General features: G+C 29.4%; 4 protein-coding genes and 1 long non-coding RNA gene across 9 annotated transcripts; 4 read left to right on the forward strand and 1 right to left on the reverse strand.

Moving 5' to 3' along the window:
- The first annotated feature begins 1,622 nt into the window (after nt 1-1,622).
- LOC122572178 (beta-1,4-glucuronyltransferase 1-like) lies at nt 1,623-5,187 on the forward strand. The gene is made up of 4 exons (XM_043736846.1): nt 1,623-2,168; nt 2,935-3,323; nt 3,698-3,899; nt 4,571-5,187. Exons 1-4 carry the CDS (start codon nt 1,623-1,625, stop codon nt 4,781-4,783), a joined length of 1,350 nt encoding a protein of 449 aa, XP_043592781.1. The 3' UTR covers nt 4,784-5,187.
- Nucleotides 5,188-5,511: 324 nt separating this feature from the next.
- On the forward strand, nt 5,512-10,139 carry LOC122572179 (ceramide synthase 6). 3 transcript variants are annotated; one of them, XM_043736848.1, is made up of 9 exons: nt 5,512-5,705; nt 6,017-6,154; nt 6,222-6,425; nt 6,726-6,843; nt 8,026-8,138; nt 8,301-8,631; nt 8,719-8,837; nt 8,914-9,058; nt 9,145-10,139. In XM_043736848.1, exons 3-9 carry the CDS (start codon nt 6,247-6,249, stop codon nt 9,265-9,267), a joined length of 1,128 nt encoding a protein of 375 aa, XP_043592783.1. In that variant the 5' UTR covers nt 5,512-5,705; nt 6,017-6,154; nt 6,222-6,246; the 3' UTR covers nt 9,268-10,139. The 3 variants fall into 3 exon arrangements, with proteins under 3 accessions (XP_043592783.1, XP_043592782.1, XP_043592784.1); XM_043736847.1 differs by lacking the exon at nt 5,512-5,705 and having other exon boundaries at nt 5,812-6,154; XM_043736849.1 differs by lacking the exon at nt 5,512-5,705 and having other exon boundaries at nt 5,812-6,154; nt 6,236-6,425.
- A 622-nt stretch (nt 10,140-10,761) lies between these two features.
- Nucleotides 10,762-15,284, forward strand: LOC122572062 (1,4-alpha-glucan-branching enzyme). Of its 2 annotated transcripts, none has more exons than XM_043736598.1 (10): nt 10,762-11,045; nt 11,187-11,356; nt 12,229-12,470; nt 12,587-12,796; nt 12,896-13,203; nt 13,291-13,491; nt 13,595-13,947; nt 14,028-14,212; nt 14,279-14,567; nt 14,631-15,284. In XM_043736598.1, exons 1-10 carry the CDS (start codon nt 10,933-10,935, stop codon nt 14,636-14,638), a joined length of 2,079 nt encoding a protein of 692 aa, XP_043592533.1. In that variant the 5' UTR covers nt 10,762-10,932; the 3' UTR covers nt 14,639-15,284. The 2 variants fall into 2 exon arrangements, with proteins under 2 accessions (XP_043592533.1, XP_043592534.1); XM_043736599.1 differs by having other exon boundaries at nt 10,971-11,114.
- LOC122572063 (mitochondrial import inner membrane translocase subunit Tim29) lies at nt 14,851-16,906 on the reverse strand. 2 transcript variants are annotated; one of them, XM_043736600.1, is made up of 3 exons: nt 16,769-16,906; nt 15,889-15,990; nt 14,851-15,681 (listed from the first exon to the last, which is right to left on the reverse strand). In XM_043736600.1, the coding sequence occupies exons 1-3, from the start codon at nt 16,806-16,808 to the stop codon at nt 15,290-15,292; spliced, it is 534 nt and encodes a 177-aa protein (XP_043592535.1). In that variant the 5' UTR covers nt 16,809-16,906; the 3' UTR covers nt 14,851-15,289. The 2 variants fall into 2 exon arrangements, with proteins under 2 accessions (XP_043592535.1, XP_043592536.1); XM_043736601.1 differs by lacking the exon at nt 16,769-16,906 and adding an exon at nt 16,156-16,469.
- Nucleotides 16,907-17,947: 1,041 nt separating this feature from the next.
- Nucleotides 17,948-22,917, forward strand: LOC122572064. Its single transcript, XR_006318365.1, has 4 exons — nt 17,948-18,510; nt 18,581-19,482; nt 19,577-20,974; nt 21,589-22,917. It is a non-coding gene; the product is annotated as an uncharacterized LOC122572064 (long non-coding RNA).
- Nucleotides 22,918-23,205: the final 288 nt, after the last annotated feature.

Genomic DNA, 23,205 nt, shown 5'->3' on the forward strand with positions numbered 1-23,205 from the left:
TGATCCATAACGCTTGCACAAAATTTTGATGTGTACGTTATACAAAACATTTTAATATTTCATTAACACTCCCATAAAACACAACTATCGTGATTATATCGATAAAATTTGGAGCGGTATTTGAAACGGTAAAATTTAGCGGAGACATTTAGACAGATTTAGGCCACGAGTCACTAGCGACAGAACTGTCGCTTTAATAGTTCTACAGGGTGAGTCACATGAATACTTGTTTTAATTTTGGAGATAAAGAGAAATGTTTGAAACAAAAATTGTTTGGTTCCAAGAAGACCATCATATGGCTGTCAAAACGTTTTATCCGGTGGCTGCGCTTAGAATATTTGAAATTCGCCGTCATTTGTTTAAGTGCAACTACGTATTTTTGAACACCTGCCATTGTAGCCACTCTCAAGGCGATTTCAATGACTACAGTGATTCTAGACCACAAAAGTACCTGTGTGAAAAATAAAAATTCATAAAGTATGCTTCTGAAACAGAACTTTCTATAATATGAAGGCAAACAGTTGTGGATTACTGAAACACTAAAACGCCTACTAACTTTGACACGAGATCAGATAGGATACGAACTTTTTCCATTGTTTTTGTTCCTGCTCACTTTTGAAGCGTGTCCCACATATTACGATACACCCCGTATATTAAAATCGGTTTCCCGCCGAATATTTTTGTTTATGTACGAGGCTGGTAAAACTGTATTTTATTTTCTCATTGGATCGTTTGTGGCAACGTAAAGCAAACAACATTCCCAATACGATAATCCCAAAGGTAAACGTCAACGATTATTAGCTAGCCAAACATCCATACCATACCTTAAAAGGAATTTCCACCTAGATAAGATTTCGGTCTGTGTGCGCAATGAAATATCAGATATTTAATTCACGATAAATTATTAAATCTGTGTCTGTGGGATAGGTCTATAGACAACGGCATGATCGTCTACATAGAGTTTTACTGGAAAGTTGGCCATTTTTAATGAACAGCAAAAAGATGTCTCATCACGATAATACCATAGTACAAACGCTGCATAAAAGCAACCTTGAAATTCTTCATAACAAACACGACAATAATGATCTGCTGATGACATTAAATTACTAATAATAACTTTAAATAGCTTACATATAATCCTACTAGCTATATTCTACGATATTACGAAGTACAATATACATATACATAAATAAAAAGATACATCTCATAATATATGTATGTATATATGCACATACACAAACGTTTTTTCTATTGTACAACATCACATGTATGTCTATAGATTAATATAATAATTTTATTACAATACCTATACCCATACAAATACATTTAATGCAATACCCATAGAAAATGAAATGGTATAGTCCAGTCGTGGTTTTAGTTGCCATTTATTTTATAGCGGTTACTAAAAATTTGAGCTGAGTTTTTCTGTGAATTTAAGCTGAAGTTTTTGTTTTCGTAGGTTTAAATTCTGGCGAATTGTATCGAAGGTAGGCACGCCTGCGCTGTATCGATCCAAAATTGACGGTCTCGTCTTGCCTGAACGGCAACAGCAGTGCCCAAGTACATCTCAGTTCAATGAATTTACCGCGTTTAGAACATGGAAAATTGTCTCTTTAACAATAATGCGTTGCTCTGGTCGAAAGTTCCTAATCTGGTTGAGTTTAATGTTCTTCTTTCTCCTGATTGGTCGTCTCTTGATCGATCGTGGATTCGATTTACCGATACTGGTGATCGGTACTAGCGATATCTTAATACCAAAAACTTATTCAAGTTTTCAGCAAGATGTACAGACTGGAGCACTTGCTTTCGTAGCCGGCATGTACATGGCAGGTCTGCAACCTAGGAACAGAAGTTTCTGCAGATGGTACCATGGCCTGCCGAATATGCTCTCGTATCCGGCATCCAAAGTCACCTGGAGCCCCGAAATCGGTGAGAAGAGCCCCTACAGAATTCTACCGTTTGTATTGCGCGGAACCGAGGAGAGGAACAAGCTGCCTCAGGTGACCCTCTGCACGCACGCCACTGCAGATCAAGTCTATGGAATCGTGGAATTAGCTCGGAGATGGGAGGGTCCATTAAGCCTGGCCGTTTTCACGCCTGGCCTCGACGCTGGTATCGCCGTTGCTCTCCTCGATCGGGCCTGTCGATGCGAACCTGAAATGTACAAGGTTTCCCTATGCACTCGCTCTCAAAACGGGTCGCTAGTAGTATGATTAAACTTCAGGCATTATATGCATATCGCATGTCTAAATCTATTCTCCATCGCGACTATCTCAATTTTCGTTCAATTTTAATTTAGTCATCGCCAACTACTTTGCTTGCGATACGAAAACAACCGTATCTTAAAAAATACAATCTGGGACAAAGATACGTGGATAGATAAAGGAAGTAGGTATCATCGAACTAGTGCTAGTATCACTTAGATTTTAGTACTTAGATTTTATTTGTTATATATCCTTATGGTATATAGATTATTTAGTTAGTTTAGTTAATTTGAAATTAACATTTACACTTTTGTGGAAACAAACTGTCTTCATTGATACCTATCTACACTGCCTGTCCACTTATTTCTGTCCCCTACTCTACGTAATTAACAGCACGCTATAATTTTCTACTGTCACGGTCAGAAATACTGCTAATCGTGTTTTACAAAAATTATGCTCTTTAAAGTGAAATGCAAGATTTTAAGTTTCCTCTACCTTAAAAATTGTATGAAAAGAATAAAGTAAATTACGTTGTTTCTAAATAATCTCTATAAAACACGTGAGTAAACATAAGTACATTTAAGTATATTTTTTTTAATTACTAAAATATATCGCATCGTATTTATATAAGATTATATTATATATAAGATTATGGGTTAAATATAGAGACGAATACACACGTAAGTACACGGAAGTACTAACTACAGTTTTAACGTATGCCCTTTCACAGGTTTCTGTTCATTTGGTATTTCCGGCGAGTCGCCCACCAGCTTTAGGACAGATTACTCGAATTCATGGTGACTGTGCGGCATCCGATCTTCAAAGAGGAGATGGAAGGACAGAAAGGAAACGAAGAAGCATGATTTATCCTATTAACGTAGCCAGAAATGTAGCCAGAATTCAAGCAAACACGACTCGTGTTCTAGTAACCGATATCGAATTATTACCTAGCCAAAGATTAGCATCCGGCTTTATGGAAATTGTCCGAGAAAAAACACCAAAAGGCAGAATCGTCTTCGTGGTACCAGTATTTGAGATAGAATCAAATGAAGTGCCACCATTGACAAAAAAGGAATTGCTTTCAGCAACGAAGGCTGGTCTAGCCGTTTATTTTCACAGGTTTGTAAAAATAATTACAACTGTGGGAAAATGATTTTACAAAATTCATATCGGAGGGTTGTTTTAATTTTATATATATATTAACATGTATTACGTTATATACACTGGCAACAAGAAAAAACGAAAAAAGTATTTGTACACTAATGCGTTTGTTATAGTTAACTAGGTCCAATTATAATAAATTTTGTATCACTTAATGATACATATTTTCATATGATTGTCATCAAAATTTGATATTACGTAAATGAAACGTAGAACTTAGTAAAAGAACGTTTCATTAGAATATAAAAGTATGTATAAATATTTCTTTTAGCCACTGTATAACCATAAAGGAGAAGATACAAAAGATTTTACAGAGAATTCCTGGTTTACAGATTTCTCTGTTCACATTGTCAAAGGTTCCCTGGACTTAGTAGATGGTTAATTAGACCTGATCCGGGTAAAGTGAAACCTCTTATTATTACGAAAAGGGAATATCCACATCATAGATGGGAGCCTGTATTCATAGGAACGCAAAATGATCCCTTTTATGCTGAAGAAATGTCTTGGGAAGGCAGACAAGATAAAATGAGTCAGGTATTGCGCGTATTCGACAGATTTACAACAGAAATAAAATATTAATAGAATTGTACTTGTTCTATAAAATTTTATGCACATATGTATTAATAAAATTTAGTATAACATTCTATTTTAGAAGATCTACCATAATGAAAGGATTTATTAAAATTAAATTTATAATGAATTTATAATTAATTTATATAAATTTATAACAATTTTATATACATATAAATTTTAGTATTTACAGGTTATTTATAATAAAAATATACATAGTAACTACAGATTAACGATTAATCATAAAAGATATCGTTTTAAATTTCAATTAATTTCGTTAACTGTACTGTACATACTAGGATAGATACTAATTATTAAGAAAAAGATGAGCAATATAATATAGTAATTAAGAGCTCAATGTAAGGATATAATATAATGTAAGAAACTAGGAATAAGAATGCAACAACCTGCTTGTAATAGGCTATTGGCCTTAAGTACAAATAAATCGTTATTGTTATTATTATTATTGTTGTTGTTGTTGTTATTGTTATTATTATTATTATTACCATTATTGTAATTATGAGTAATTTCATAATGGTAGATTTTTAAAACAGAATGTCATATGAATAATAAATTTTGTAAATAATAAATTGTGTAAGAAACGTGTTATATTAATTTTCAATATTTTCTTATAGATGTTCGAGATGTGTCTTTTACACTATCGACTAATTATACTTGATGGTGCCTTTTTAGTCCATACACCAGGTATTAAACGAAAAACAATAAAGGTTGACAAAGCAAAGCGAGAATTTTTAAAGCCTCACGAAAGAAAGAACGCTCGTATCTATCAACGTATAATTAGACGTTTATTGAAACAATATCCTGTTAATCGCAAATGCGCACAATAATATTTTTCGATGAAGGAAATCAGTATTCAGAGTAATCGCTTTTACTGTAGGAATAAAATAAACTTTTAAAGATACACGAAGTAGCTAGATATATGCTGCTTGTTTTCTAATATTGTTATCTACATAAATGATACGTTGTATCTATACTACCATCCATTACAAAAGAATGTTTTTATATTTATAAACCAGTAGAAATTAACCGAAAATATGTGCCTATTTAAAATACAAAACATAAAAAGTATCGTAGCAGTAACTCCCTGAATAATGACTATATCACAATAGTTTATTATTACTTAGTAATAGTATAATATATTGTTATTTTCATTTTTTAGTTCAACTGAACATTGAGAAACTTTGTTATTATACATAAAAAATATAAATATATTCTCCCAACTAAAGCGTTACTGCATGTGTTTGATAAAACAAATATAAAAGTTAAAGTTTTGTATAGAAACCTTAGGATATTTTTCCTATTCTGCAAATATTAATGATAAAAAAATATATTTACCTACGTATGTTTCGTACGTTTCAAAATTTTTAATTATCGAACGGAATTTTTTCTTAAATGTAAGTATTTACTTTAAATATTATACTTATCTACGAAATTAAGTAACCATGTTAGTTTAAACAATATTTTCAATTTTTTGCAATTACAAATAATTTACGCATAATTTTATTGAAACGACAATTAATTTATAGTAATGTATATTTAATACAAGAACTTAGGTAATTGTAAGTTTAAGGTATTAGTTTTCCTCAATACGGCACTGTGATAATGCAAAACTAACAATGAGTACAGATTAATTTTTAATGTTTGTTTTAAGTATTAAAATGCATAATTCGATACAGATAGATTATAAAATTTCGTAAATAATACTTCGTATACCAATCGTGATATGTATATATGTAAGACCATAACAAGGTAAGGCATAAATAATTCATAAAAGTATATATTATAATCTTAGTAATTTTTTTATTTTTTGTGACAAACTTTGATATTTCTTAAGAAAAATTAAAATCTTATATTCATTACTACTATTTTTCTGTTGGGATTAAAAGCGAGGTTATCCATAAAATGTTTGTTATCAGAATGATTACACACACGTCTAATGTACATTTAGTATTCGCAAATGATAGTTGTGGAATGAAAATAGATATTAATTCGAATAATCGATTTTGAGTAAGAATTTTGTGGAAAAAAGATAATGATAAGTTATCTGTTTATTTGAACAGAAACAAGAACAGAAATAAGAGTCAAAAGGAAAACTAAGTTACTCGTGTATTGGAGATTGAAGCTACAGGCTCAATCTTCGAGCGGTGGCGTACAAGCGCAGGAAGGTAGTTGAAGTTTGCTTTATTAAAGCAGATTAAGTATGTATTTCTTTAATTATTTCGGTTTTATAACATTTAGTGAATATTTACTGGAATTAAAATATAGATCATCGATTGCAGGAATTCTAATAATGGATATATTAAGGAATGTATCGTCGGCTTTTTGGTCAACTGATGTTTGGTTACCGCCTAATATAACGTGGGAAGATATCAAACCAAATTCAGATAATAAATATGCAGACTATCAACATTTAATTTATCCTCTGCCTATGGCATTTGTTCTTTTGATAATTAGATACGCCCTAGAAAGGTAATCACTCTATTCTTTTGTAATAATATATCAAATTTCTAATTGAACTAAGGTTATAGCGTATTTAAGTAAATATTTATATTTTATATCTTTTGAAATTCCTTATTATTGGAATTTTATTTTTTAAGTATTTCATTAAACTTTCAATGTAAGCTAAATTATAGTACACACATAATCTTTGACATATTATAATAATGTGTATTACATAGAAAAAGATCACATGATACTATGCAAGGACATTCTAAACTCTTACATCAACTCAATTAATTGAAATTACATGCTTTATTAATCTTTTTGTAGGTACTGTTTCGCGCCCATTGGTAAGTCCCTTGGTATAAAAAATACAAGAACAAAAAAAGCTACACCAAATGAAATATTAGAAAAAGCCTATCGTAGCAGAAAAATTAAACATAAACAGGTAAGCATGCATTAAATTAACTGGTTTCTTGATGTCATTAATAAAATTTCAATAAATAAAAATGAATTGTATTATATTTGTTTATTGTATTGAGGCTTATGCCTATTATAATCTTTCTATATATGTGCATGCTTGATACATTTTGTTTCTACCACGGTTTATTGCTTAAAGCTAAATCTTAATTCACTATCTGTTTAAATATATCTTAATGTAATGTGCAGATTACTACAAAATTTCTATGTGTCAGTCTTTGATATTTTGTCCTTGTTCTGATTGTTTTTCTTTGGTCTTTCTATTCATCTAAGCAGAAACTTTCTAACTTCGTGCTTCTCTTTATGAAGTTTGCTAATTCCCATATTTGATTTTTTTGTTTCCATTGTTATTATTTATTATTCTTACTTCTCAATGTGATTCGTCTGATTTCTGTACACATTGTCATCTTCCTATAATGTTTTGGATGTATTTTCTATTACTGTTTGTTGTATGTTGCTTTCCTCTGTTTCCTATAATGTATTGTTATTTCCATATCCAGATCGCTATAGTTTATGCCATAGCTGGGTGATCTGCTTCCCCTTTTTGTCTGGTACCTCTTCCTCCATTATCTTCAGTTTCTCACAGCATTTTCTCTGAAATCTATGTTCATCTGTGCTACCATGCCCCAGCAACTTCTCCTTACCCCTAATTCAAAGTGTGATCTTTCTGTTTCTATTCTTGTCATCTAGTATGCATTATGTAATAATGTTGCTTTTATTACTGTGTCAAATATCTTCTGTGCTGGTTTTTATCCAAATAAAAATTTAATTGTAAATATGTTATTTCAGTCTATTCTATTTGCATATTTTATTATAGAAATATTGATAACTATTTGAATAGTAAAATTTAATTAATGAATATTTTGTTATTATCCATTTTACTCAGTTAATATATAAAGAGAAAAATAGTTTAGAAATATTTAATAAAAAGTTATGGTAAATAGTAATTAGAGTAAATCAATGTTGATCTTCAATACTATAATACACCATGATATTAAACAACAATTATATTGAGAGCATACAAAATTTGCTCAGTTCTAAATTGTGTGTTCAATATTAATTTCTTCAAACAGATTCATGTAATCTAAATCAAAGCAACTGAGAAATTAAATGTTATGGAGTTTTTTGTAATATGTGGATATATTTTAAGATCCTGGCACTGGCTAAACAATTAGATTGGTCTGAACGACAAGTAGAAAGATGGTTGCGATTAAGACGTACTCAGGATAAGCCATCAACACTTACAAAATTTTGTGAAAACAGGTTAGATTTTTAGAGTGAAATATAAAAAACGAAATATACTTCTCAATTTTTCGTTTATATAAAAATTAATAATATGATAAAGTAAATTTTGCATTGAAATTCATACTATGTCTATATATATTTATTTTTAAATATTTACTATAATCTATTCTTTTGTTACAGCTGGCGATGTTTATATTACATATACTCATTTCTCTACGGACTAATTATTTTATGGAACAAGCCATGGTTGTGGGACATAAATCACTGTTATTATAATTATCCATATCATCCAGTTTCAAATGATATATGGTGGTACTATATGATATCAATGGCGTTTTACTGGTCTCTAAGTTTTTCTCAATTTTTTGATGTAAAAAGAAAAGATTTTTGGCAAATGTTCATTCACCATATAGCTACTATTGTATTAATGTGCTTTTCATGGGTTGGAAACCTAACCAGAATTGGCTCATTGGTGTTATTAGTTCATGATTGTGCAGATATTTTTCTAGAAGTAAGTATGTCTTATTCAAACTGCTGGTATGTAATACTGATATGACAAATTTGATATGTACATGGAAAATACATATATTTTTTTTAGGCTGCAAAAATGGCTAAATATGCTAACTACCAGAAATTATGTGATTGTATATTCGTCATTTTTACAGTCCTATGGATTATCACACGTATTGGTGTTTATCCATTTTGGATAATTTATAGGTATGTTCTGATAATTTTAATTTCTAATATATTTCCGTACAATTAAAATTTGTTCATGTTACATTAAATGTTGCAGCACATCGATAAAGGCACCTAAAATAGTACCTATGTTCCCAGCATATTATATTTTCAATTCTTTGCTAATTTTATTGTTATTCCTTCACATGATCTGGACATATTTAATTCTTAAAATCGCATACAACGCTTTCTATGCCGGCCAAGTAAGTTTCACACTTTTTGACACCATATAAATTAAATGTAATTGTGAAATGTTTCAGAATTTTAATTTATACTTGTAATTTTTCAGATGGAAGGAGATATTCGTAGTAGCAGCAGTGAAGATATTTCAGATAACTCCATTGATAGTACACCACTAAATAATTCTACGAATTATGTTACCAAGCAAAATTCCAGACAGAAGGTTCACTAACAAATAAATTTCTAGAAAAAAGGTTATTGCAACAGTAATAAGGCAAGAATTCAAATATTTAGCCGGGCGCCAATTAATTTCAGCGAATTTAATAAACCCTTGCATTTATCGTAGTATGATAATTAAAAACCTTAACTTCGATAAAGTTATTAAAAAGGTCATTGACCTTTAAAACATTCGCCTTCTTTAGTTATTATTTTTTTAAATAATTTAGCACTACAAAGAAGTCATTTAATTGTTTCATGAAACAATCATTCATTATTTTAATGTTTTTACGTGTGAAAGAGTGAATATTAAGAACTACGAATTATTCTTTTTATTATTACTCATACCATTTATTTATATCTATTTTATTTAATAATTTAAGAAATCGTGTTTTTCTTCCTTTTTAAGTAAATTTTGATTATTTAGTCAAACAAATGATGGACCAAAGTTTAAAAACGTTCAATATTTGTAATTTCTAAATCTTCTTAAAGTTTAGTACTTCATTATGTTTAATAATGCTTATTTATTCTTATATGTTTTACAAATGATGTCCCAAATTTTTGAATTAAGGAAATTAATAATAATGTATCAAATGGGGTTAATCCACTTTATCTTTAATTAACCTCCTTTATTATAGTTCTTTGAGGATATTTAATTAATTTAATTATTGTAATATTAGTGTTTCTTATATAAAAATAAATGTATTGTTCATTTTACTCTCCAAAATGTACATTGATATTTAGACTATAAAAGTTATCAAAGCACTATGAATAAAAATCTAGAAAATATATAGTATGCACTAATTTATTTACATATATGACAAGCAAAAAGAGAAATTTGTAAATAAATATTGATTGTGATATTCATCCTTAATGTATAACCTGTCTTGTTTCTACATGTTTCAATTACTTTATCAGTATTGTGATTTGTATAATCTAATTTACAAATATAGATGTAAATGTTAATAGTATACAATAATAATGATTACAATAATGATGAAAATTATCATATATATAAATTATGTATTATTATTTATTGTTATTCTTCATAAATATTATAATAAACTGCACACAATATGAAAAAAATATAGGTATAAAATATCCAAAGTATATAGTACTTACATACAGTCCTTTCGGAAAGTAAGTTAACAATTTTAGATTTAAATTTTTGGCGGGAGCGTTAATTTACTTTGCGGGGTGATTGTATATTACTTTCTATAACACTTGGCAAATAAGACAATTTTCCACTGCGATTCCACTGTTTTAATTATATTCTCAAAAATATGAATTTGCATACAAATTTGCAGTCAAATTATAATATATCAAATACTTAGAAAATTTAAAGTAGGAAGAAATGATTTGGATCATTTCTAATATCATACATTATTTACTGCATAACGAATGACAAAAATTTGAAATTAGCGCCAATTATAGTAAATTATTCGCCATATTTGATAGACATCGTTAAGTGGTAAAGCTTCCACTCTTAAAAGTCGTTTCATTGCAAGTACATACTTTATAAAATCGTATTTTTTTTTTTGACCGGTAGAGATTTGATCGATAGAATTATACTGAGGGTCACCTTGAAGTGTTACTTGAATTTGAGTGAAGTGTAAGGTCTCGTTATACTTTAAGTCGATCGCTATTTATTTTCTAATAAATTTATTTAAAAAAGATAAATATGGGAGGAAAATGGTCAAGTATGGATCCTTCTGAAGTCGAAGTTCCAGAAATAAATGCTTTATTGGAAAGAGATCCATACCTAAAACCTTATGAAAATGAGATTCGCAAAAGGTATTATGTACATTTTTAAACATATGTAAATGTCTGCTTTGGATATGTATAGTTTTAGATACAATTAAGGTAATTCAGGATAAAGTAATATCTAAATGACATCAAAAAGTTTTTATATTTATAATAATTTTTTTTTACCAGATATGCTTTATTTAAAGACTATGTAGAAAAAGTGGAAACCGGCGATGGCACTTTGGATAAATTTTCAGAAGGTTATAAAACTTTTGGAATTCATATAAAAGAAGACAATAGTGTTATTGCAAAAGAATGGGCACCAGGTGCACAAGAATTATTTTTAATGGGAGATTTTAGTAAGTAGATTAAAACTATAAATTATGTGAAACTAATATAAAATTGTAAAAAAGCAAATGTAACAGAAACAGCTTATTCAATTAACCAATATAGAATATAATTAACACATTGAATATTGCATAGGCTGCCAACAGTCCACTAATTGTAGTTATTTTGTATAAAAGAAAATTTGATCATGAAATGCTTTAGAATATAATCAATCGATGCATAAGTATCATATATGATGCAATTATAATATTGTGGGCCATGCATGGCCCATGAAGCCTAAATGAAAAGTCATGTCAAAGTAATTGAACATTTAACATGTTAATTATTAAATACCACTGTATTCAATTGTGTCATTGTATTTATTTTAAAAGATATAGCATGATATATTTGTTTGTGTATAATCCAGTGAATTAATGCATTTTTTTATTTATTTATAATACTAATATAATTGTAATTAAAAAATGAGATTGAGAAGCAAATGTTTGTTAATAGATTAATTTTTGTAAAAATCAGAGAAAGTTTTGTACTATATGTATTATATATACATATTTCAAAATTGAATGTATGATTTATTTAGAGCTTAAAAATACCTATGTTTTTTTAATGATATGTATAATACAAAATAAAACTTTTTTATTGGTCTTAAAATCTTAAGATATAGGATATGTTTGCAAATTTTCTGTTTACAGATTTTCAGATATAGTTTATATCTATTATAGGCTCTAATATTTTTGTTTGGTATTAAATAATGTGTGAATTAGTTTATCTTCTTTAGCAATTCACAATATAATACATAAATTCTTACGTAATAATATATAGCATAAGAGATGTATGAAACAAAAGTATTTTAAACATTATAATATTTTTATATTTTTGTTTCCAGATGGTTGGAATAAGACAGCTAATTCATACAAAAAATTGGATTATGGTAAATGGGAATTACATTTACCTCCTAATGCTGATGGTAGTTGCCCTATAAAACACCTTTCAGAAGTCAAAATAATTGTGAAAGACCATAACAATGAATTATTAGAACGATTAAGCCCTTGGGCTACATATGTTACACAAAATCGAGCAGAAAGTGTTACATATAAACAACGTATATGGCACCCATCATCTGAAAATGTATATATATGTACATAAATATGTATATAATTACTTTATACAACTAGAAGTTTACATTACTTCGAATTAGTTTCATAGTATGTATTAAGACCTCAAAGTGACATATTTTTATTTAGGTTTATAAATTTAAATATTCCAAGCCAAAAAAGCCAGAAAGTCTCAGAATATATGAATGTCATGTTGGTATTGCCACTCAAGAATTGAAGGTTGGTACATATTTAGAATTTGCTGAAAAAGTAATTCCTCGCATTGTAAGACAAGGCTATAATGCTATTCAACTGATGGCTATTATGGAGCATGCCTATTATGCAAGTTTTGGATATCAGGTGTGTACCTATCATGGATAATCTTAGAAGGTTTGTTTATAAAACTAATGTATGTGAATGTTAAATTTCATAACAATATATTTAATTAAATTTAATAAGGTGACTTCATTTTATGCTGCTTCATCTCGTTATGGTACACCAGAAGAATTAAAGCAGTTAATAGATACAGCTCATCAACATGGTTTATATGTTTTATTGGATATGGTGCAGTCACATGCATCAAAGAATACATTAGATGGATTAAATATGTTCGATGGTACCGACGCTTGTTTCTTCCATACTGGTAATCGTGGTCAACATCCGCTTTGGGACAGTAGACTTTTTAATTATGGTGAATATGAAGTGTTGCGATTTTTACTTTCCAACTTACGTTGGTACATTGAGGAATATAATTTTGATGGATTTAGGTATTCGTTTACACTTTAAATTCACTAAAATGTCATTTTATTATATAATATTTACATTGTAAATACTTGTAATATTATATTTTATAGATTTGATGGAGTTACATCGATGTTATATCATTCAAGAGGATTTGGACAAGGTTTTAGTGGCCACTATGACGAATATTATGGTCTTAATGTTGATGTTGAAGGTGTAGTGTACTTAATGCTTGCAAATCATATGCTGCATTGTTTGTATCCAGAAATTGTTACTATAGCTGAAGATGTTAGTGGAATGCCTGGGGTTTGCAGGTATAAAATGTTTTAAGATTGCAATGTTATATAAGTTTTTCTTTTAGCATAAATTTTTCATAAATTAATTACTAATTCTTTCTTTTTTCTATACATACTAAAGGCCAGTTACTGAAGGCGGTATAGGATTTGATTATAGATTAGCTATGGCGATTCCTGATAAATGGATTAAACTTTTAAAAGAGGTGAAAGATGAAGATTGGAGTATTGGAGATATTTGTTGGGCACTGAGTAATCGAAGATGGATGGAAAAAACAGTGGCTTATTCAGAATCTCATGATCAAGCTCTTGTAGGTGATAAAACAATTGCATTTTGGCTTATGGACAAAGAAATGTACACGCATATGAGTATAACGAGTCCACCTAACCCAATCATAAGTCGTGGAATTGCTCTTCATAATCTTATTACATTAATTACACACGGATTGGGTGGTGAAGGTTACTTAAATTTTATGGGTTAGTTTCAAAAACATATTTTTGTAATTGTAACTTCTAATAATTTAGAGTTATATATTTCTCAATATATAAACTGTTAGGTAATGAGTTTGGACATCCGGAATGGTTGGATTTTCCACGAGCTGGTAATGCAGATAGTTATCATTATGCTAGGAGACAGTGGAATTTAGTAGATGATGAGTTACTAAAATACAAATTTATGAATAATTGGGATCGTACTATAAATACTCTTGAAGAAAAATATGGATGGCTGCATGCAGGCCCTGTAAGCTTTAAATAAAAATATTTATGTATATTAACTCCAGTGATAAAACTTATGTGCTTTTTATAGGCATATGTAAGCTGGAAACATGAAGATGACAAAGTAATTGTTTTTGATCGAGCAGAACTTATATTTGTGTTTAATTTTCATCCAATCAAATCATTTCCTGATTATACTATTGGAGTAAAAAATGCAGGAACTTATAAGGTTCTATTATGTAGTGATGATAAAGATTTTGGTGGGGAAAACCGAGTTGATACTAATGTACAACATTTTACCAAACCAGAACCATTTTCTAATTATTCAAATAATATGATGATTTACATTCCTTGTCGTACAGCTATTATTTATGTTCGAGGTAAGTCATTATAATATTGTTTATAGTAATGATAATTTACATATATCAATTTCTTAATTTCAGAAAGCTAAGAGCTTTACAGAGGCATAGCCAGAGGAAGAATTGATTTTAGTGTTACATATAAATAAAAGTTACTATTTTTCCTACCAAAGTTTAGATCAATATATAGTGTTAAGTAAAAGAAAGCAAAATAATATATATTTAAAGCTTTGCAAAGAGTTCAGGAGGTGCAATTAATACAAAACAAGTTAAAAAAAGAAAAGTACAAACCAAAATACTCATGCAATTTTTTAAAGGAATAATTTTATTAAATAAAGGTTTACATATATATTGACACATATACATATATATTGAAATATGCATATTTATATTTGAAAATAATGTAGTCAAAGGACGCAAGTTAAATAAGTTTGCACTAATAATTATGTACAATATGATAAAAGATGTTTTATATTTTGATATCAAATTTTAGTATTTATAAATATTTTTAATAAAGGATTGTGTTTTTCAATTTGTGTATTAATCATTAATATATAGAATTCTTTTCTGGTTCTGGGCTTCTAAGAAAGCAAGATAAAAATAAATTACTTAAATTTATGTTATTAAATGCCGAAACAAATAATGAGTGAGATGGTATATTGTTGTGCTGTTGGATTGTTTGTTATTGTAAATTCGTATTTTTAATTTTTTGTAAAATAAATAACTTTTTTTCATTTCTATGTTTATTTATATTTTACATCACTAAATTGTGCTTCATTTACATCATAATCTTCCATTTTATTCTCTAAGATCCACCATTTATCTAAAAATCCAATATCTACCACTCTTTGATAAAAGGTTAGATATCGTGTTTTTAAGTAAGGACAAGCAGCTTTGTACAAAGAACACATTTTGTCATAGTCATCTAACCAGATTAAACTAACTACACCTAAATTCATCCGTCGCACAATTCCTTCATTGTAACATTGGCCTAACCATTGTACATATTGTTCAGAGATTGGATTACGTATAGCTTCTCCCACTTGCATTATTTTCATGGTATTTTGTAATAAATGTTCTTTGAAGGAACACTCATCTGGATTATGCCTGTGCAGATATACACAGGATCCTAAAACTAATTAAATAAAGTTTTTAGTATGTCGAAAATAGAAAGAACAATTTTTAATATAAACATATATTAGAAATTTTTATTCTTTATATTTATTTCATACTTTAATCTTTTACTAGTCTCCAGAACAAAAATATATACTAATAACTTTTTGTGCTTAACTAATATTGTTAAAATTATTATCGTTTGTTAATGAAACATAAATGTACGCACGAGAAAAATAAATAGATGTTCTAATAGGATGTTCTTTACAATCTTTAGCAGCACCCAATGCTGATTCTTTATAATCCATATAAAGATTCTTCCAATACTTTCCTGTAAATGAAGGTTTATTTCAATTAAAGCAATCTTGTTTTCTTAAAATTTCTTTGTCATAAACAATTATTGGCGGTAATATTTAGACACAGCACTAATTTCAGTATTTCTTTCTTTTAAAAATCATGTTGTTTATTCTATGAAAATATGTACCAGTTACTATACCTTGAAAATATATTCACAATTCTTTCTAAACAATAACATTTAATTATACAATAGACTTTTGACAAAAAAGAGGTTATCTTCTTTGTTCCTTAAATTCAATGCAGTCTTGGTTTTTATGTCTTCTAATATCTGCTGCAATTAATACTAATAATTGTGCAACTTCTGCATAACTTTTATTCATTTCTCTATAATAAGTTACAAGTTATCTTTTATCACCTACTATTCTTTCCTTTTTATGACACGTTAAGTCTTCTGATGTATTAAAAAATATTGATATTAATTTTTCCTGGCGTTCATTATGCAAAACAATTATACAAAATAAATCTATTTTGCATTCAAATTTCCAAGAATTGCCAGATTGCAGAATGTAAACAAATGTCAGAATGTTAGTATGATGTGAAAGTAAAACAATTTTTCATTAGAGACAGCTGTACTATTCAATATTATTTTTAGGAAGTAATTATTTACGCATTTTCAAGCTACAATAAATGGTACATATTCTTGTAGAATAAACAACAAGACATTAGATCATCCTCTCTTATACGAAGTAACAAATAAAGAGATAATATTCGAATATTAATGTGAGTAATTGTAACATAAGAGAGCTACTCACCCCATCGTTGGAGAAACGCTCCTCTCGTCATTGTTGACATTTTGAAACTTTTCTTCTTCAAAACGTCAGTAATATCACGTAATATAAATTGTTCATCTTAAACTTGTAGCGTGCTTGTAACATGTTATTCTAGTTATTCTACTTAGTCTAGTTACTTACGTCACTCTACGCCTGAAGTTATCTGTTTATTATCTCCCTAGATTTTGTAGTAGGAAATGTTACTCCTTTTATAAATGAACAAAAATTGATAATTAGAATTTATTATGAAGAAGAAGGTTTAAAATGTTGTATTTAACATTTTGGAACGACTTTACATTAAATTTTGTTTATTTCAAAATCAAGTGACAAATTAAATTTTGTTTGAACCAATCGGAATTAATAATTAGTACAAAGATTACGCCAAAAAGGAAATTTATACCTAAGTGAATGAAATAATTATGATTCGTGTTTATTAAACTTGTAATATCAATGTTGAAATGAATATAGAATCATTCATAATATTTTTTCAGCTATAACCAGGTACGATGTTTATGTTGTATGGATGTATTAAAATTGGGGTTATCCACGTGATTAAAATAAAAATTGAGAAATCTAGACAACTGATATCTTTATCTTTCAATTTTTTGAAAACTTCGTGTTCGTAAAAAGAATTCATTATATACGATTATTTACATTCAAAATAGTAGTAACATTCTCATGCATTCAAATAAAATGAAGTAAATTTTAAACATTATGCAAATATAAAGGTAGTGATGGATAAAATTGAAACTATTGGTTTGAAATAATTAAGGAAACTTTATCGATCTTTGTCATTATCTTATAATTGATAATATTGTTTTAAATTTATTAAATCATTTATATTTTTAAATTTTAATGTATCATTGGGCTGGCAAATAAGTAATTGCGGATTTTGTCATTACCACCTAATGTCATTAAATTCATAAATATAATTAAACGTAACGCTAATTACGTGCACTAATTAATTTACAACGCCTCGTTTGATGTAGCTGTTACAAAGTTCAACTGTAACAATTATATATACATATAACGTGACAAAAGTTTTTTTAAAACAAACATGAGACAAGTAATGTTAGATAAATTCTTCTCGTCAAAATTTTGAGAATCATTTTCTTGCAATATACATATGTACGGTATTATCTCTGTATTTGTTGCATTGTATAGGAGAAGATGAGTTAAATACCGTATTGCTTATTTTACGAGGATATAGACCATTTGTTGTATCTTGAAAATACGTAAACAATTTCTTCTTAACAATGACATTTAACAGTACAGTAGATTTTTAATGAAAAATTTATCTCACTTTTACGTCACGCTAATATTGTGACACCTGTTTACATTATGCAATCTAGAAATTCTTAGAAATCATTTGAACCGTGAAACAGATTTATTTTCTGCAATTCTTTTGTATAATCGACGCCAGAAGAAACTAACATCAATATTTTTTAATACATCAAGAGATTTGACATATCACAGGAAGGAATGAATACTAGTTGATAAAAGACAACTTGTATCTTATCATAGAGAAAAGATTGAAAGTTATCCTGAAATTACGCAATTATTAGTATTAAATGCAGCAGATATTAGAAGGCATAAAGGAATAGACTGCATCGAATTTAAGAAGGAAAGGCGACAACTTTTCTTTTTGTTAAGAATTTATTGTATAATTAACTATTATTGTTTAGGAAAGAAACTAATTATGTATTTTCCAGCTACGACAAATGGTACGTATTCTCGTAGAATAAATAACACGATGTTTAAAGATTCCTTAATCGACTTAAACGTTATTTTTAGGCCTACTGTCCACGAAGAGTCGCTTCATAGACGTATTAGACGCGTTGATGCTAAGAGCAAGTACTAAGTACGCTTCCATGCAGTGTTTATTGTCAAGTAATGTGCACCTGTCCATGAAACAGCAGCAAACGGTGTTCGTCGCTACATGTTTTCATCACGACGGCTGTCGCTAATATTGTCAGTAGCGAGGCGTACGTTGCAGCTATAAACGAATGCAACGATACAGGGTGAAAAAGGTTTCACTCGTCGCTCGACGTTTTAATAACGAATAACGAATAGACCGCGGATTTCTGATGTAAATTGATATTTTCACGAATACGATAAAATACAGGATCTAGATGGAGATTTGTTTTATCCACTAAGTACTACAAGAAGTACTGTACTTTGGATATCTTATATACTTTTACGTATTATGTGCATCTCTCACAATTTCTCACAAATTTCTCACAATGAACATCGGCGTAGACATATCGTCATGTCTAATAGACTATGCTTAGGCTTTTATGGAACGAAGTTTCGTGGACAGTGGATCTTGGAGTGTCCTCCTTAAAGCGCCAGACCACCAAGTATATTGTCAATATTTCAAGATTCTCAATTAAAAGGATCAATATGGATTGTCAATATTTATTGACAAACCTTATTTTCACTGAGAACTTTGATATATTGGCGATATTATTGATTGTCCGAAGGCACCCTTAGGAAAAAATTTTCATATTTAAAAGATATTTTCAAGCTACGACAAATGGTTTATATTCTCCTAGAATAAACAACACGATACAAGTCATTCTCTCTTACGCAAAACAATACGTACAGCGACAGTACTGTGTCCAAATATTACTGTGAGTAACTGTACACTGCCGAACGCACGACTACGATATTCCACAATTTGAGTGATAAAATTGGTAAGTGATTCCATTGGTAACGCCTTCTTCTTTTTCTTTTTACTTTCGCTCGTTTCTCGCCCTTTGAAGCCTGATACCTTTGCTTGTATTGTAGTATACGTATACGTCTGCCTCGACTGAATACATGCGCGTGTTACTCGGCAAGCAGGAGAACCCGTCGACGGGTTACTCACCGCGGGCGACGCTCCATCGATCGCGTCGCTTTGCGAGGGGTGGAATCGTGGCCAGAGACATTGCCGAAGCGAGAGAGAAATTAATATCAGAGCAGGAGAGAAGAGGCCAGCCAGGAGAGAGGGAGAAAGGGCGAGCGGAAGGGGAGACGAGGAGAAACGACGAGAGACGAGGAACAGTAGGGAAGCCGGGACTCCCCTATGTCGACGTTCAACTCTGCAATGTCGGCTCTTCGAGGGTGTATTTTATGGTGAAATAGGGGAAATGAGGAGCGACGAAGACAGGTTATACGTAAAAAGGAACGGAGCGTTGTAGACATAAAGAACGGAAAGGAGAGGCGAAGGGAAGGGGAGAGACAAGATAGAAAAAAATAGATAGGGGGTAGCAGAGAGCAATGTGGTGGGAGAGAAACCAGAGATTATAAAAGCTATGAGAGAGGAGGATGAGCGCTGGTCGAGGATATAAGATATCCATGAGAGGATTGAAAAAGGAAAGAAGTGTAAGATGGTGGGCGGAAGGAAATCGTAATATCAAATGAGAGAATTTAAAAAGTTATTTTATATGTATTTCATCGGTGGATGGTATGTAATTAATTGGACAATTATATCTATCAGAAATACATATAAGAAATATAAGAATAAGAATATAAATATTTATTTATTTGTTATGTATTTTTTATTAATTTCAAACTCTTTATTTTACATGTTATATATGCTAATACATGTATATGCATTTGCAGAACAAGTTTAAATTAATAAGCATGCAATTTAATTAACTGAACTAATATTTTTCGAGTTCAGATGTATCATGTACAGGCTGTTCCAGATCTCAACCGGTGAACCTTGTCAACATGTTTGGGAGGTCATTTTGAGTAAAAGATCATATATATTCCATGGATCGATTTGTCTTCCTTTTCGAGATATAAAGGGGAAAGTAGTACGAAACGAAAGTAATCAGATGCATTCAAGCTATTCGATGATAATCATTTATTTCAAATTATTTTCTACACTGATTCATACTGGTTTACACAAATTGTTCAAAATCATCTTGTTTCTATGCACAAAGAAGTTAAGTAGCTTGAACGTGTCTGATTACTCGTTCTTTATACTTTCCTCTCTCATATCGAGTTTTACAAAATCAAAGCTAAAATATCTTTTTTTAATTACTCATTTTTTGACTCAATATTTTTTCGCAGAGAATTAACAAATTGCATCGAACGATGTGTGGAAAGATATATAGTTTCATTTAAAAAGAGAAAACGAAGTACACCTTGAAATCTCAAAGGCACGTCCACTAAGATAAGATTCGTGACATTACAAAAGTAAGTTTTATTTGAAACACTTTTTCGAATAATGTGTAGATTACGAGATATTTGTGTGAGTCGCTAAAAATGAAACACTCTGTATATGATCGTAGATATAGATTTTGGCTAGCAACAAAGGAGTTATCGATTGTTTCAATTTTTAGTAGAAACTTTTAGTAGGGAATATGTTTTGCTGGATATATAACATACACAGACGCATAATTTCATATAAAAGTAAATATGTACAGCGTCATTTTATTCGTTGTATGTATAAGTATAAATTAATAACAATCACCTCTTTAGAAAGTTTCCATTTTTCTTTTTTAAAGAAAGAAAGTTAAGAGTAGTTGTTATCAAGTTTATAAACTAGCAATGACAATTGAATCGTAAAGAAAGGAGAAATCATTTTCCTACTGAAAGATATTTCTACAGAAAGTTGTTCGTGGACAAACTTTAAACGATAATTTTGTGGAAACATTGTAGAGTTTGAAATACTTTTATTGCGTAATGAAATTTTATCGTAGTTTCGTATATTTTACAAAATTTCGCATATTATATGAGAAACACGAGTAGAGTAAACAATAGCGCAATAAAAATACGGAAAATTATAGTACAAGATTATTTTTGCACAGGTCGAAAATGAAGAATTACACACGTGATATAAGAAGTATGAAATATTTTGAACAATATCGACGTAGAAGGTAACGCAGTCTAAGTCCATATCTACATATAATTAAGTTCGCAAGAACCTGGAATAAAAATTGGAAATAGGAAAATAATCTGCACGTTAATCAAATTTTTTTTAGTAAAAATTTAATTTATATAATAATCAATATTATAAAATTAGTAGTGGTATAAGCGAGAAGATGACGAGTTTATCAAGTTGCAGAGGTATGAAAGGGTCGATTAAACAATCGCGCAAAATCTTTCACAATTTAGTGGTTCAATATGCCGATCCTAAAGCACTATCATACATTAATTAAAAGTTTTAAGCCTAGCTAATCGAACGTGTATAACAGTAGATTAAATCGGTGCTTTATCAATTATCTCTCAGAGCAAATCATAAATCAAAATCAAACTCGAGCGTTCTTTTCATACGAGTTTAACTTCTTGACGTACAATTTAATTGAGATTAACTTGTCATTGTATACTTCGCGTACAATATTATTACCATTTCTTTCAAGATTTCAAGATAAGATTACCATTATATTTTATCCTTTCTATACTTACATATTATTTCCCTATTACTTTAGTACAAAGCTACTGTTATGCACGTTAATATTTTGTGTATAATGATACGAACGTCGAAACGAAAGGGAAGATACTTGAAAAGCTAAAGAAAGCTGTGGAAGCGTCGTCTCTTATCGTCTATCTATACCATTATTTGCGCGTAATCTTATGAACTTTTCACCGGTCTAGATTAAATTATATCATGTAGCAGAAAAAAACAATTTCTTATTGTATATTGTACTAAATTGTGGGAACAAAGGATTTTTAGAAAAAAAATGCGCTATAAGATTCAAAAGCAACACTGACTGAACCTATGCATTTCTTTCCTTATGAGAAATGTGGAATGAAGAAGATTTATTTTTATATTTTACCATCGTGTCTTTATGCATTTTAACCACTTTCTAGATATATGAATAAATATGTACAAATTTTATATTAAAGCTTTTTTATCTATTAAATCTTATTTTATGGTTGTGAAAATGTACTTAATTCGATGGATTGTATATATCCTGATTAACAAATATTATTCCCAATAAAACTATATATTGATTTGTGAAGAGAATTGGTCGCTTAATCCGCAGCAATCTTCAATTCTATGAATCTGCAATAGTCTTCAATAATTAATCTTCGATCGTTAATCGTTATCAATCTTCCACATATTGGGAAAATTTTATATGAAAAATTGATGAATTATACATAGATTTAAATTATTCGTAAATGAAAGAACAAAAACACAAATACGCACACGTATAGATATGTATATGTTATAATACCCCATTAAAAATGTACATAATATTATAACATATTCATTGTATTAATTCATTCTATACTTACGTTTTAATTTAATCCCTTCTCTTCTATTCTCGTCTCTTTCTCCTTTTAATATCTAATACTTTTTAATTTTTCGTTTCAGTATCTAATTAAAACATTAATTTTATGGATAATTTTGTCTTTCTGATACTCGCAATGTATTTGCTTAGACTTTTTTATGTTTTAATCCCATAAATTGAAAATGTATG

Source organism: Bombus pyrosoma, linkage group LG10, assembly GCF_014825855.1.
Source record: "Bombus pyrosoma isolate SC7728 linkage group LG10, ASM1482585v1, whole genome shotgun sequence".
Lineage (NCBI taxonomy): Eukaryota > Metazoa > Arthropoda > Insecta > Hymenoptera > Apidae > Bombus > Bombus pyrosoma.

Excerpts from the sequence above, each read along its gene's own strand:
- LOC122572179 (XM_043736848.1), top strand. The coding sequence starts at position 6,247 with ATGGATATATTAAGGAATGTATCGTCGGCTTTTTGGTCAACTGATGTT. Across the intron at positions 8,838-8,913 it reads CCATTTTGGATAATTTATAG|CACATCGATAAAGGCACCTA; the intron begins GTATGTTCTGAT and ends TAAATGTTGCAG. Across the intron at positions 9,059-9,144 it reads ACGCTTTCTATGCCGGCCAA|ATGGAAGGAGATATTCGTAG; the intron begins GTAAGTTTCACA and ends GTAATTTTTCAG.
- LOC122572063 (XM_043736600.1), bottom strand. The coding sequence starts at position 16,808 with ATGTCAACAATGACGAGAGGAGCGTTTCTCCAACGATGGG. Across the intron at positions 15,991-16,768 it reads AGCGTTTCTCCAACGATGGG|GAAAGTATTGGAAGAATCTT; the intron begins GTGAGTAGCTCT and ends CTTCATTTACAG. Across the intron at positions 15,682-15,888 it reads AACATCTATTTATTTTTCTC|TTTTAGGATCCTGTGTATAT; the intron begins GTGCGTACATTT and ends TTATTTAATTAG.
- LOC122572178 (XM_043736846.1), top strand. The coding sequence starts at position 1,623 with ATGCGTTGCTCTGGTCGAAAGTTCCTAATCTGGTTGAGTTTAATGTTC. Across the intron at positions 3,324-3,697 it reads CTAGCCGTTTATTTTCACAG|ATTTCTCTGTTCACATTGTC; the intron begins GTTTGTAAAAAT and ends CCTGGTTTACAG. Across the intron at positions 3,900-4,570 it reads GACAAGATAAAATGAGTCAG|ATGTTCGAGATGTGTCTTTT; the intron begins GTATTGCGCGTA and ends ATTTTCTTATAG.
- LOC122572062 (XM_043736598.1), top strand. The coding sequence starts at position 10,933 with ATGGGAGGAAAATGGTCAAGTATGGATCCTTCTGAAGTCGAAGTTCCA. Across the intron at positions 11,357-12,228 it reads ATTTTTAATGGGAGATTTTA|ATGGTTGGAATAAGACAGCT; the intron begins GTAAGTAGATTA and ends TTTTGTTTCCAG. Across the intron at positions 12,797-12,895 it reads ATGCAAGTTTTGGATATCAG|GTGACTTCATTTTATGCTGC; the intron begins GTGTGTACCTAT and ends AAATTTAATAAG.